General features: G+C 36.5%; 1 protein-coding gene across 1 annotated transcript; it reads right to left on the bottom strand.

Moving 5' to 3' along the window:
- Window positions 1-531: 531 nt before the first annotated feature.
- Ido1 (indoleamine 2,3-dioxygenase 1) lies at window positions 532-15225 on the bottom strand. The gene is made up of 10 exons (XM_005341131.5): window positions 15074-15225; window positions 11446-11541; window positions 11202-11321; window positions 7451-7569; window positions 6251-6265; window positions 4718-4817; window positions 4188-4305; window positions 2984-3035; window positions 2397-2545; window positions 532-1178 (listed from the first exon to the last, which is right to left on the bottom strand). Exons 1-10 carry the CDS (start codon window positions 15155-15157, stop codon window positions 823-825), a joined length of 1209 nt encoding a protein of 402 aa, XP_005341188.2. The 5' UTR covers window positions 15158-15225; the 3' UTR covers window positions 532-822.
- Window positions 15226-15786: the final 561 nt, after the last annotated feature.

Genomic DNA, 15786 nt, shown 5'->3' with positions numbered 1-15786 from the left:
TAGAAAGAAAAAAAATATGACTTATCAAAAACTCAAAATTTCTTCCTATTTATATCAACTATTACCCTAAGTAAGTTACTTCACTTTTCTGAGCCTCAATTTTGTCATCTTTAAAATGCAGAGATTGGCTTAGATGATTTTTAAGTTCCTTTCCATCTCTATCTTTCCAGAATTCCATTATTAAACAAATTCATGCTAGAGTGTTAGTGCTCAATAACCTAGGAAGAAACTGCATTTCAAAGGTGACCTCTTCTTGTATGTCCTGATAGATGTGTTCATACATTCATTCATTCAGTAGTTATTTGCTAAGTATCTACTAAGAGCTGAGGGAACACAGGTCCAATAAATAGTACAGAATGTTTCTGGCATCCTGAAGCTTATTGTGCAAAAAGAATACAAATAAACGAGTAATTATGAACAAGCACTAGCATTTTGAAAGTACTAGAATCCACTGGCTCTGCTGAAGGGATAATAGTGTGGAGTATACCTCATCTGGAGCAATATTTAATGGTAGACAAAAATGAAGCAAGATTTGTTAGATCTTACATGATTCTCTCTTTATTGAATTTCATTGTTATATTCCATTGATAAACAGATTATAATCTTTCTAATGTTATTTGTAGCATCCTTATACTATCATTTTTTGTTATTTTCCTACATAGATCCATAGATAAAAGAAAAAAAATATTTAGAAATCTTTTTATGGTGTATCATTAGTAAATTACTATCTATCATTAATTCATGGGTCTGATTCAATGAGCAGTGACAGGAAAATATGTCAATTTCTGTGCTTCAATGAAATGTACCCTTGCTGGGGTTACATTAACGATCCTTCAGAAAGGACTTCTTGGTTGTGTTTCTTACAGTCTTTAGGAAATTCATGATATCAGTGCCTCCTGTTCCTCTGTTTTCTTGTCCGGTTGGCTCTTCTGCTATTTCATTTTCCCTGGGTTTCTGGCTTGCAGGAATCACAATGTATTTTGTTACTATTTGCAAATGGTAGTTCCTCAGGGAGACCAGAGCTTCCACACACTGATCAAAAGTTTCCTGCAAGCCAGCATCATCTTTTGAAACAACAAATTCACGGACTGATGGACCTGTCTCTAAGAAGCGAAGAAAGTCCTGATGTGCTGGTGGCATGTATGTTCTCATGTCCTGGAGGAACTCAGCAGCAGATCCTAAAGGAACAAGATAAAGACAAGGTAACAGGGAAGCCAAAGTCTTCCCCAGTCAGGGGAGAAGGCTGAGGGAGGTCAGAGCAAATGGGAGATCACTGTTGGGAACTATAGCAAAAAGTTCTGAGGTTAAGATCACCCTGTTTGGAGGATAAACAGTTATTGGGCTGCTACCAGCCAGCCATGGTAACTATGCAAAACTATAGTTAATTCTGAAAATAAAATGAGCAAAAATTATTTTTCATACTAAGAATGTTCATATGTGTTTTCTTTATCATTTTTCTACTGTATTTGATTCTTTCAAGAGGCTGATGTTATAGGCAGGGTATAAATAATCTACACTTGTTAGGTCATGACATTGAGTTTAAAAGAGTTTAAAGGATCATTTTAAATTAAGAAAAAAACATTTTCACCTAGCCCAGTGCTTTCCTCTTAGTATATAAAATAGAAGCTTAAGTGGGAAGAAGTTTTTCTAAGAAGAAATACATATAAAATACATATAAAAAAGTGGCTCATCTTTTTTTCTTTCTTTTTTTTTTCTGTGTGTGGTACCTCATACATGCCAGAAAAATACTCTACCATTGGACTATGTTTTCATTTTATTTTATTTTATTTTGATGGAGGGTCTTGCTAAAGTGCTAAAGATTTGAACTTGCAATCCTCCTGCCTCAGCCTTCCCAGCAGCTGGGATGACAGGTGTGTGGCAATGCTCCTGAAGAATGCAGCTCCTCATTAAACTCCTGTGCAAGCCTTTTTGGGCTGCTGGGTCCAGAGGATGGCTGCACACAAGATATGCCAGGCCTCTCCTGTCACTGCGGCCTGCATCTCCCCAACTTCTGCTCACAATTGGGTTTCATTTGCAGGTGACTTTCTTTCTGAATCTCATCCTACATTTTCAGAACATGTGATCCTGGCTCCCTCAGAGTCTATCAGCCTGTAATTACATATTCAAATCCAGATTGAGAGAAGGATGAATTGGATCTGGGTTTTGGCTCTGCCACTTTCTAGCTGTTTAACAAGAAGCCTGTCACATTATCCTCTTAAGTTTTTGCTTCTTCGTCTGTAAAATGGGATGATGGCCATGTAATCCTTACTTTTCTGATTCTCCTGAAAGCATCCAATAAGCTCAGATGAGATGCCAAAGGGAAGAAGCTTTATAAATATTAAGACACAAGTTGTATTATTGCAAGCGATGATTATTATTTGCCATTTTCCACTTACCTCCACCAGCAATCTGCTCTATGCCCAGAAGGATATCAAGACTCTGAAATATGCTGCTTTGGGCAGCACTTCCCCCTGCATATTTTCTTGGGGTGTCCCAGACCCCCTCATACAGCAAACCCTCTGACAGCTGGGGGTTTCCTTTCCAGCTAGACCAGGAAGGAAAGAAAAAAAAATCATTCTTTATATTAATTGTCAATGTTCTGATTTAAAATCTTGCTCTAGAGGTATTAGAAGGTGACAAGACAGATTTTGTGATTTTTTATCCAAATCTCTCCCTAATTTTCATGTATGCGAATAATAATGCTATTCTGAGAAAATTTGGTATAAATACTCCCAGAAAAGAATCTTACCTTTGCACTAGCCAGATCATTCACTCTATTTAAAATGACAAGTTTCCCTATTCCTCTTCTAGGGCAATCCTGGACCAGTATTAACAGAGAGTACTATCTATTATTTTTCTACAAAATACATTTTTAGCATAATTTTTATCCAAACCTCATGAATGGTGAGGCACCATCAATAAGTATCTGGTGTGTTTTTATATTAATTGAAATAAAACAAATTCAAGCATAAGAACTACATACCCAGACAAATATATGCGAAGAACATTGAAAAATAGTTTGGGGTCCACATACTCTGTAAAAAGATGGAATATGTTTAATTAAGACTCATTAGAGGTATACAGGGAGTTCAAGGTGTTGTAAATAACTCACAGGATTTTATCACAGGTTTCAGGAAAGGGATCAGGTCAGTCTATGCAGAACAAAGCCCATGTGGACAAGCCCTTCTCACTTTTCTATCAATTGTCCATGGAATGGGGTCCACTGTCAGACTGCTACATTGCTTGTTTAAGAAGCCACCCACCTCCTTACTCTACATCCTCAGGCCAGTTAAACTGTCAACATTTATTTAGTACTACTTTATATTCTTACTGATACACAGATAAACTGCTTGCAAGAAATAAACCTGGGCTGGAGATATGATTTAGTGGTACAGCACTTGCTTAACATGTACTAGGCCCCCAGAAGAGTGAGGGGAATAAAAATTTAAAAATAAAAAACAAAACAAACAAACAAACACAGTAGCCCCATGGACTATATATATCCCTAGGTCTCCCTCCCCAAAACTTACTAACATTTGATCTGAAAATGTGTCTCCTTTGCCAAGGAGCAATCAGCAGTAGCTCCAAGCCCAGTGATAAATACTCACATATTTGTTAAATCTGTTACCTGGTAGGGCAGATGCCCTTTTGCAAACCTTTTTTGTTGTTGTTGTTGTTGTTTTGTTGTTGTTGCTGTTTGTTTGTTTTTTGTAGCTTTTCTAGCTGTTAATTTTGCAACAACTTTTGAGCTCAATGGCTTTTCTCTGTTGCTTCTCAGTGAACTTGTGAAGAAGCAGAATTAGCAGAGAGCTCTTATCAAGCAGAAGCTAAGATTTTTTTTTTTCAGAATTTAAAATTTCCTTCCCATTTAGCAAATGTCTTCGTAATTATTAGAAGCACGCAAAAATCTCTTCAGAATTAAAGAGTTCTGGCATGAAATTCTGGCTTTACTAGTTACTAACTGTGTATCCTTAAGTGTTTTATGTCTTTGAATTTATATTTCCTTATCTGTAAAATGGAGATAATAAAACCTACCATATGGAAAGTGGAATTATTTAATGAGATAAATATAACAAGTGAAACCATGCTCACTGACGGCTGTTTTTTACTTTCATTTCCTAACCGATTGTACGACAATCAGAAACATCTGACTGTTCTTAGAATGTTGTAATGTGTACAGTACTTGCCATGAATTTCCTGAAACACTCTTAGGGCTTCTTTCAGAGAAAAAACCACATCAAGAAGTGCCTTTTGCAAAGTATCCTGGTCCTGCTGTTTCACAGCGCTGAGTATAATGGGAATTGCCTTAAAAAATAAAAATAAAAGACAAACATGTGAGATCTTCTACCACTAAACATTGATATAAAATTCCCCTAGCTTAACCCACAAATTAAATTTATTTCTTCATTTATATTTTTAAAAGTCAAAACAATTGGATTATGTCATTATGTATTATTAATGACAAATTGCATTGAAAATTTTTATTGCTTACAGGATTTTCAAATTTGATTCTAAATATACGATCCCTAATTTTAGATTTTAGATGATACACAAAAGCAAATAAAATATTTTTTATAAGATAATCCATTACCCCCAATTAAGTGATCTTATATTGTATTTAACCAACACAAAGTCAATTCATGCTACTATAATTCAGTTACTAAGGAATTACTCTGTTATGAATTGACATAAAAATTTCAAAAGTAAGTGGACATACTTTGATTGCAGGAGAAGCTGCTATTTCCACCAACAGAGAAACCAGGAAGAATCCTTTACTGCAGTCCTCACCAGGAAATGAGAACAAAATGTCCATGTTGCTAAGAAAATCAGGTAAAATAAGCAAGAATTTAGCAAAATCACAGCATATTTTAGTATAACTTATAGTTTGCAAACATGTTAAATCAACATCTACACACACACACACACACACACACACACACACACAGCTATATTAGGCACACTACCTAAGATCATACAATTAGCAATAAATAATATGTAAAATTACACTGAGACTTGGAATTTTGCTCTAGAATTAGAACTAGAAAGTTCACAAATATGTCTGCTTCTACTATTCCATTAAATAGATAAAGATATTCAAGGTTTTAAGAGAAATCTGAGGTAGAGTTTGAAGGAGTAATCTTTTATTTAAATAAATACATTAAATTTTTTTCTGTGAACCTCACTCAATTTATCAGTGGCTTATTTGATATAAAGGAATTGACCAAGAAATTCAAATAACTTGGTTAGACCCTATTTTTCTTTTCTGTTGAAGTCTTGGCATTGGTACAAAAATGGTTTCAATGTCTGTGTATCTGTGAGTTTTGTGGTAGTTAGAATTCTGGTTTCTGAGGTCAGACTACCCCTGTAGCTTATTTGCTTGCTGTATGTCCTTGGGCAAGATAAGTGATAATCTTTTTAAAAATTTTATTTCTTCATCCTTTTCTCCTTCTTTTTATAAACTTATTTCTTCATCCTTTTCTCCTTATTTTTATAAATTTATTTCTTCATCTTTTTCTCCTACTGTTATCTTCATCACGGTCTACAGTGACACCAGCTAGCCTTCAGCATTGATAATGCACCAAGACTTCTGTCAGTTCCAAGTCTTCACACTTACTATGTCCTCTGCTATATAGACTGCCATCTTTCCTGTCTTCTGGACTCACTTCAAATAAATTGCCTCATGGATTCTTCCCTTTAAATATGTTATACGATTAGATAATTGATTGGAGCTCCTAGCAGTTTATCTTCTTGTCCTTCTGTTAATCATGCAACATTATATAATTTCATAAGTTGTCTTTCCTTTCCATTAGTCTAGCTTCACTAGGAAAAGCTTACACCTTAGTTTCTCCACCTCTTGACTATGTGGAGTACATAGGTCAAAAGTAATAAGGACTGGTAAAAAGCAAAATCAAGCAAACAAAAACAGGTTTCTTTATGATTACTTATTGACATTGTTAACTAGTTCTGCCCAGAGAGGTCATTAGATCACAGATACATAGATGTTTGTTCATTTTGTATGTAGGCATATAAATTCCATAATTCATATCAAGTTGTATTTTTGTGTCTCTACCTATAGACATGGTCATATTAAAATCATAGATATAGTTTTAAGGAATGGGATTATTTGCTCTTTTAATAATAACCTAAATTATTTTTGCCTGAATTCAATCAACTATTTTTAAAAAAGTATTTGTAATACTTTGATAAGCGACATTCACTTTGAATAAAAAATAGTTCTTAGAATACTTACTCATAGGTCATAGGCCTGGTAGAATCAATCCGGAAGCCATGAGCCAATTGGAATAGAGAAAGAAAGATAATTGAAATCAAATGGTTTTGAGTTACTATTATCAGATTGAATACTATTGATCAAACTGAGGTAAGACATAGGTAAAAAAGAAAAACTGGTGTTTTGGGTGTTTTTTTTTGTATCTTTCAAGATTGCATTGGAAATATTTAATTTATAAAACAAATTTAAAAATTAAATATGCGAGGAACATATAGTAAAATCTCATTATTACTGTTAAGATAATTTCTAGATCAAATCTTTTAATTTTGTGGTACAGCCACCTGTAGAACACTCCTTCCTGTATCCACCCATGGCCACAGGTCTTTGTTGGAGCAAATCCCATCACTGAGGGATAGGAGTGGCCTCAATTCTGTGCAGTCTTTTCTGAGAAGCAGACACTGCTGCTTTCCTGCTGGAAACTCTTACATGCAACTTACTACTTAAAATTAATTCAAATTATGATGATAATAATAAAAATAACAATTAATAATAGAAGGGAGATTATCAGAGTAGAGCAAAGGAATCAAGGGGAGAGAAGAATGGAGGAAAAGGGATGTTCTGTGGAAGGAGATTGATCAAAGTGTGGTATGTGCATGTAGAATATGGTATAATGAGTTTCAGTGTTTTGTATTAATCATAATATATTAACAAAAAAGGTAAGTAAATTAATTAATTAAAAATAGATTGGTAAAATCTCAAAAATGTGTTAATCCAAGGAACTAAGGCACCAAAGCATATATACTCTAGGGTTTCATTGATACAAAATGCAATAAAAAACAAACTAATTTCTGATAAGACAAATTAGAATGCATTTGCCTGGAAAGGAGAAGGGAATTGAATAAAAAGAGACAAAAAGAACTTTTCAGAGGTCACAGAAGTACTCTGTGGCTTGTAAGCTTGTTTGGGGACATGGTTACATGCATACCTATATACAAAAGGCAAATTCAAATTGAACATTTAGAATCTCTATGTATTTTACTATATGTTAAATACACAGCACTCTCTCACTTTTGTACATTTGTAGTTTCAGACACAATAGTCCAAGAAACAATAGACAATACCAGAGAAACTATACTGTCAAAAATTAAACCAATAAATAACTACATCTTGATTTAAATAACATACATTCCAATTCATCTGGTATAATCACAGTTTACATACCCACTGGGATCCTTTTTCTTCCAATTTGCCAAGACACAATCTGCATAACACAGAATAGGAGGCAGTCCCAGCTTCTCAGAGAGTTTGCAGTAAGGAATAGCAATATTGTTTGGCAAGACCTAATTAAAACACAATACTTAGTTTGAATAATTGAAGTGTGTTACTTTTTCTGCTGCTTTCTGGGTACCAAAACCTTGACTGCTTTTGTATAATGGCATTTGAAACCAAATAAGTGGAATTTTTTTCTTTTCCACATTTCATTACATAACTCTGGTAATTGTTAAACATTCATGTTTTGAATTTGGGTGGGCATAATTTGGTTCTAAGGAAGAAAAAGAACAGAGTACAAAGCCTGTGTCTTTTACTTCCCAGTAGCCTTGGGAGCTATTTTCCCTCCTTCACTCATCCATTTATCCCATGAATAATTATTAATTTTTCTATGCAAGACACCACATTATTCACCAGCAATAAAAATATAAAATTGACTATGTCAAAGATACTCAAAGTCTTTGTAATTAAGACTTTTGGATATGAGACAGTAGAAGTGCAGTTTGCTACTCTTGAAGCTCAATGCAGAAGGAAATTCTCCTGGACACTTTTTTTTTTTTCCCGTGAAAGATCCACCATAGGACCTTGGTGCTTAGTAAGTCTTTCAGATTTAATTGTCCTGGAAAAAGGGAGCTCCTTTACCCTGGCTTTGTATTTCACTGTAGAAATAACTACATCAACTGAGATGGCACTTTTGGCTAAACTCTTTCATTCTCTCTTCCTCAGAGGAGGTATCAAATTGCTGAGTTTGGAAGTGAAAACACAGCTCAGCCCCTTTTTCCTCCTCAACTCTTCATTTTCTGAACCTGCTACTTGTACAATCTGCTCTGCAATCAGCCACAGAATAAAAGGCTTCTGCCCACACAGGGTGATTCTGCAGTCGTCTAATGCTGCCTAACTAGATGGCTAAGTAGGCAAGCTGATTCCGAGAGCTCTTACAGCCATTCACTGCTTCCTCCTTTCCAGGCCAAGTTCTCCAATAACTCCCTTAGCCATGAAACTAACATTTTATTCTTTATCTGCCTGACTTCATCGTCTACTATCACCTAGCTTATAATTGTACTGTCCCATGTAGTAATTGGGATAATCATTGTCATCAGCAGCCTTTGGCTGATATATGTATGTATCTGAGGAGTGGAAGAACAGGGATTATGGCCTGCCTGGGGTAGTGGATAGAGATGGTATGATGATAAGTCATAGGCCACAGTTTTGTGAAAACCACAGGAGTTATAACCCAAGTCACTCTCCATTAGCTTAATGACTTTTGAGGGCTTTAACCAGGAGAACAGAATGTTAGGACAAAATCACTGGTCATCAAATCACACTGGGATGTATACTTTATGTTGCAGAGCTTGTGCTTCTAAAGACTGAAACACTGTAGCTGGCAAAATAGTTACATTTTTCAAAAGGAAATAATTTTGTCCCTCTCTGATTTAGATAATGATCATAGGGGTAAAAGGGGTGACATTTACTTGAATAATTAACTCGAACTGATCTGGAAAAAGGAAATAAAGTGCTCAAACATGTCTTTATTATAGATACATCTGCTATGAAACTCAGATGATAACTTCTTGCCAATTCTCAAGCAAAATGTGATTTATATTGATTTACATTTTGTTCATTAACTTTTTCTTTCTTAATAACTGCCCCACTGAAATGTGTTTTTACTGGTTTTACAGAACTACTATCTCCTGAGATCATTTTCAGAATAAGACTATGAAATCATGATAAATTAAAAATACACTTTCATCTTTTCTTTCTTAATTCTGACCTAAAGTCTGATACATTTATTATTTTTCAATTACACTATATGCCTTCTGGTCTTCACGTTCTTGGTCAGTGTTTTTCCTCTTTCCTTGTTTTTCTGTCTTCTGACCATTAGTGGTGACACCAACTACTATTTAATTCCTCTGGATTTCTGCTCAGGGCAACTAGCATAGACTGATTTTCAGTACAGACACACATATTTCTAGCAAATCTAATGAGATCATTCACTTAAAGAATTTTTAAGTTAGATTATAAGACTAGAACCAGTTTTAGATTGTTTGGCATCATCCCAATCTGTATGTAGTAGTTTAATGATTAGCATGAGTTGTTCCCAGGATCATGCAGAACAACAACTTCTATCCCTATGTGTCAGAAATGACTCATCACATAGGTGGACCATATGTGATCACCTGACTTTAAGCACAGTGTGATAAGAAAAACAACCAAATAAAACACTAATTAGCTTTGCTGAAAAGGGAAAGTGTTCACTAAGTGGTAGAAGATGCCCTTTGAATCTAGTTTATTCTTAAATTCAGAGCCAGGTGGGGTTGGGCACACCTGTAATCCCAACGGCTCCAGAGTTCAAAACAAGCTTCAGCAATGGCCAAGGTGCTAAGCAACTCAGTAAGACCTTGTCTCTAAATAAAGTACAAAAAATAGGGCTGGGGATGTGGATCAGTGGTTGAGTGCTTCTGGGCTCAATACTGGGTAGCCTCCCCCCAAATAAATAAATAAAGTTCAAGTATTGGTTGGATAAGATTGTGGCTGCCAAATAAAATACAGGATGTCCAAAAAAATTGCATTTTTCAGGACACACACATACACTAAATAATTGCATATCTGAAATTCAAATTTAACTGGAACCCCTGTGTTTGCACTGGCTCAATCTGGCACCACTACAAGAGATGGGAAGGCAAGGATTTTAGCAGCATTACAGGACAGATACCGAATATGAGCCTAATTAACAATGTGATCATCACTGCTATTTTTATTTTAATAGTAAGACTATGACTGACACATGAATGCATACCTATAAATATATATACAAGATGATTTAAAATTAAGGTTGTTTTATGTTGATAAGAGCTGAAGGAAACCAAGATACTCTTCTATGTTGATAGATGGAAGCACTTACACCTTAACCATGAAGAGCCATTCAAAGATATTTATTGTAGTGTCATATATAATACTGATTTTTTTTCTATTTTGGTACCAGAAATTAAACTTAGGGGCACTTAACTGCTGAACTACATCTCCAGCCCTTTTTTTGTATTTTATTAGAGACAGGGTCTCACTGAATTGCAGAGGGCCTCTCAAAGTTGCTGAGGCTGGCTTTGAACACTGCATCCTTCTGCCTCAACTTCCACAACTGCTGGGATTACAGGCACGTGTGACCATGCCGGGTTTATAATGAAATGTTTTTGAAAAGTTAAATATTTATCAATAGAAGATTTAGCAGGTAAGCAAAAGTTCAGTAACTCAATGTACAGTTGTACAATTATTTCAAACAATTAGGATGATTGTGTAGTAACTAAAAAGTGTTCACAATATAATTAAATTAAAGAAGTCGATTGCATATGTGTATGGATAGGATGGAGCAACTGTGTTATACAAGAAAAAGGCAAGTATAATCATAACAGTTGATATGCTAAATCAGTAAACTGTTATTTTCTTTTCTTTTTGTTCTCTCATCTTAACTTTAAAAGTACAGTTATAGTATTTTTGAAAATTTTTTCTTATTTTTTTCTTTCTTTCTTTTTCTTTCTTTCTTTCTTTTTTTTTTTTTTTGTGGTACAGGTGATCAAACTCAGGACCTCACCCATGATAGGCAAATGCTCTGGAACCTATAACCAGACACTGGGATTGTTTACATTAAATATCAATTGGATTTCATTTTCACTCATGTTGCATAAGAAATATCAGAAAATCTCCATACCTTTCGGACATCTCCATCACCTCGATCCCACACGTATGCCATGGTAATGTATCCCAGAACCAAATGTGCGAGTCGCTGTGACTTATGTCCTTGGAGCTCATCAATGCTGAGCAGTGGTATCTGAGAACAAATGGAGAGACTTGACCCAATTCACTCTTGACCCAATTTCTAATTTAGGCTTAGAAATCAACTTAAAAATGTTAAGCAACCATACAAGAAGACAAATGTAATATATATTTCAAACCTTCTCAACTTCTTCTCGAAGTTGGCCATTCTCAATCAGTTCAGGAAGATTTTTAGCAATGAAAATCCAGGCATCATAATCATGAGGTAGTTCCTCCTTGAAAGAAAAAAAATAGGACTTTGATTTGCTAGTGGAAGTTACTGTAAAATAGTGTTGGTTTCCTGAAGATGACTCCCCTTGCTTCTAAGTACATTTTGTGCATCATTGCCCCAACAAACCTGTACTTGTCTGAAAACACCAGCCTGTGCTTTTCACCTGACAAACAGGGCTCAAGCTATTCTCTGTTTTCCACCTCTTCTCTCTTTAAGCACTTTCATTTTGCATCCTTTTCAAAATTCAACCCAACAGATGCTCTAAAACCTTCCTTAGTATACCATTCAACATCAATCTTCTCCATTATAAATCCTATGGAGTATACCTCACATGTTATTATTAAGTAATCTTGTGTTTTATATTTTTTCCATTTCAACTAGATTTTAAGTTCTTTGAACAGAAGAAAATCTCATTAGTGGATTGGGCTTTCTGCTCACTAATTTCATATGCATTTCTCATTTAATTCTTGTAATTGCCCCAAAAGTTGTCTCTATGTCATAAATAAAAAGAACCTGGCCTCAGTTTACATAACTTGTGACACACACACACACACACACACACACAATTGTAATTCAGACATATATATTTCCAATTTCAGAATCCATAGTCTTTTTATGTCTTAATATTTGATGACAAGGATTATAATGTGCAAATTATTTTAAATTTATATCTTTTTCAAGAACTGGAATACACCTGGAAATATAGAAGAAACTGTATGAGATAAAGTCTCTTATGCTTCTAGCAAATGTTTCAAGACTCCCAGTTGATGCCTAAAACTGCAAATAGCACTTAACCACTATGTGTTTTCCCTATATCTACATCCTATGATAAACTTAATACCTTTTTCATTTGAAGTAAGCACTTACTATGCTCTTTGGTCATAACTTTTGCAGTTTTAGATGTGACAGAAAAAACAACTTGAATAGTTTCTTCACAATTTCACTGATACATTTGTTCTTACCATAGAGCTTAACAACACAGCAATTTTTTTTTCTTTATTAAATCAAGAACTTTCACCTTTTCACTGTATGGAAGCACATTAAACTCCTCTTTGGAATATCTAAATTGTCAAGAGACGTCACTACTCTTGCGCTTTGGGGTTATTAGTGAGGAAAATAAGGGTTGCTTGAATACAAGCACTGCAAAACTTTGACAGTCCATCTGATAACCTGGGCACTACTGAGTTACTAACAGGTAGGTGAGTTTATAGCATGAATACACTGGAAAAAGAGATGACTCATGTCCTGGGAGGCATGGAATGGAGTGGTGTGAAGTTTCCTTATAAGACTCAAAATAGTGAGCAATTTAATGCTCATAAATTGTTTACTTATGGCGTTTTCCATTTTACTTTGAGACTATGGTTGACTGCAGGTCACTGACGCAAACGAAAGCAAAAACATAGAGGGTGGACTACTGCATGCATGTAAATTGCCTACTTTGGTTCCACTATAGGCTTGATTTTTCCCCAACAAATACAAATGAAATTCAAATAAAAGTGTCTTCTTGATCTGATCATATTTTTTATCACATATCAAAGGAAAATATACAACTGGGTGCAGAACGGCATCTAGAGATGTGGCTCAGTGGCTAAGCACCTCTGAGTTCAATTCCTAATACTCCCCTAAACAGCAAACAAAACCCAAAGGGAAACACACAAACGCAAGACCTAGGCAAAATCCTGAAGTGAGGCACAGGCAGAAATCTGAACAACTCCCTGTATACCCTGCCCTAATGCCTCATTCAGGTTGCTTCAAAGTGTGCCTTTTGGGTCATCAGTACTGGACTGTGGTGACTGAAGACAAATGGCTTAACTTTATTCCACACGGGTAAGGCTTCAAACTTTAAAACCAAGTTAAGACTGTAAGTGAACTGTAAAGCAAAATAACCGATATAAATAAAATTTACAGAGATTCTTCAGCTACATGCATGTGTTTGGGCGCAGTGTGTGTGAAAGCCCTGAGGTCTCCAGGAGCCACAGGGGGTGGGGGGAAGGTGTCAGGGTTCATAAGTTGCACACAATTGTAGATGTGGTCACTCTGGCAGTGAAAGTGGTGGCGCTGGAAACGGAGCACAATGGAGTTTCCACAGTAGCAGCGGCGCACCCTGGGACCCAACAGCGGCTTGGGCGACTGGGAGAGTCCACCGCCGCCGGGGCATGAAGCCTGGATCCAGGCCAGATCCAGGAGGCGAAACTGCCGCTGATTCCAATGCCGGACCTGCGGAGGATGCAGCTGCTGCCCCGCCAGGCTCCTCAGCCTGAGGGACCGCGCTGTGGCTCCGCCCCCGACACGCCCACTTCTAGCGGTGGCTCCGCTGCTGCGCGCCTGGGTGGGGTAGGGCGGCTGCTTGGGCGGGTTATTCCAGAAACTTGCGGCTGTGTCCGCCGCAGAGCGTGATTGTGGGCGACTGGACTGACGGTGAAACTTGGGAGGATTAGGTAGAGGCTGGAACCTTTAGGGAAGCTGTTTGGGCCTATTACACTGCTTAGCTAATTAACCAGATCCCGTAAGCAGCAAGCAGAAAAGGCAGCATAGCTCCACCCTCAATGTGGGACCCGCCTGCAGCATCGTGGGATCTGGGGTTTGTGCGGGGAGACAGTGCACACTCCTTCTCTGGAGCCAAGCTATCGTGCACGCTCCAGAAAGTCCCTCTAACTGGGCTCCAAGCTTATCCCCCGTGTCGCTAAGGTTGCCCAATGTCGATGGCAAGGTTGCCTTTGCTGATGGCCACAGAGGTCTGCTGGGACTTTCCCCCTTTCCTTGACCTGGGTCGCACTTTTCGGTGAGCTTTATACCATACTCTCCACTCTCCCAAGACTGTATCTTACAGGGTTCTTGTCTCTACCTTGCTGGGTTCCAAACTCACTCACCTCAAAATTCAGCTTTTATTTGTTATGCTGGTGCTTCTTTGTGAAAGAGGTGAGTGCTGGGCACCTCTGTATGACTATCTTGCCCTCTGACTCGAAATGTGTGATAATTAAAATATTAATGATAAATTGATATGCGTGGCATTCTTTAGAATACAACTTAGGGACATGTAATTTTGAAGCAAGCATTTTTCTCCATATGCATTGTGCTTTATAGCTAAAACTTGCAAAATATAATTTTCATACTCATTTGCATCTTACTCTTAGTAAACAGTAACCATTATTCATACAAGACGAAAGTTACTTGATGTATCATTTCATAAACCAAATCAAATCAAGAGCACAAACTTTGACCAGTTTGACAGATATCACTAGATAAAGGGGCTTCTGCATGACTCATGGACATTTATAACTTTGGCCTTTTCAGAATACCCTCAGAAAAAACTATTGTAATCAGTCAACTTTTGGTATCTATAGTATAGTCCTTTTGTAAAGGTAAAATACCTTCCATGGTTTCTTTATTTAATCATTCTTAATTTCTATTAGGTAAATAAGAACTACATATATTACTGAGTTTCTAGGAGGAAAATTTGAAGAACAGAGAGACACAGTTATTCAAACTCTGCCCCCAATTGTGATATTTCCCCTTATTTCACCACCCTCTCTTACCAGTGGATTTGGCAGAGCGAAGCCCAGATCTTCATCTATATGGTACTCTTCAAGGATTTCCCAAGAATCTTCCATAAGTGCCATTCTTGAGGTCTACTCCACTGGTCCTCCTCAGCCTCTAAGAAGTTTCAGAACATCTATTTTTTATAGTCATTGTTAGAGCCAGTGACTACAGCTTATCACGTAAGCAGAAAGAATGACTTCCACTTTTGGGATAGTTTCATTTTCTACTTTCTTTATTTGTAATTTGATAAACAATAAAACCACAAAGCATCCTTGTTCATCCTATGAAGAAACTGAAAGTTTGCATTCATTATCAGGGCTTCTTCAAAAAGAACATCATTTGCTTACTGCTATATGGTAAACCATAAAAATTTTGATTGAAATAACAAGAACTATGGGAACAGGTGGCAAGGAGAAATTTTTCTTTATGGAAAAATTCAAATCTTCAATTCAAACAATTTTTACCATGGCTATATCTCTAAGTTATCATTTAGTCAATCCAGCCATTGGCTTTCATTTATACTTACAGGGGTCTTTGAAAACTATCCATGTCTTATTTTAGAAGCCCTGGAATACAATGCATGACACTGAAGTGCTTATTGCCAGTGGCTTTGAAGTAGAAAAAGTAGAAGAACATGACAGATTTGAAAGATATTACCTCTCCACCTTCCTATTTTTCTTATAAACATTTGCTTATGTTCTCTCTTCTT

The sequence above is a fragment of the Ictidomys tridecemlineatus genome, chromosome 14 (genome assembly GCF_052094955.1).
Source record: "Ictidomys tridecemlineatus isolate mIctTri1 chromosome 14, mIctTri1.hap1, whole genome shotgun sequence".
Lineage (NCBI taxonomy): Eukaryota > Metazoa > Chordata > Mammalia > Rodentia > Sciuridae > Ictidomys > Ictidomys tridecemlineatus.
The sequence above is the reverse complement of the archived record's forward strand: the minus strand, read 5'-3'. Positions and strand labels throughout refer to the sequence as shown.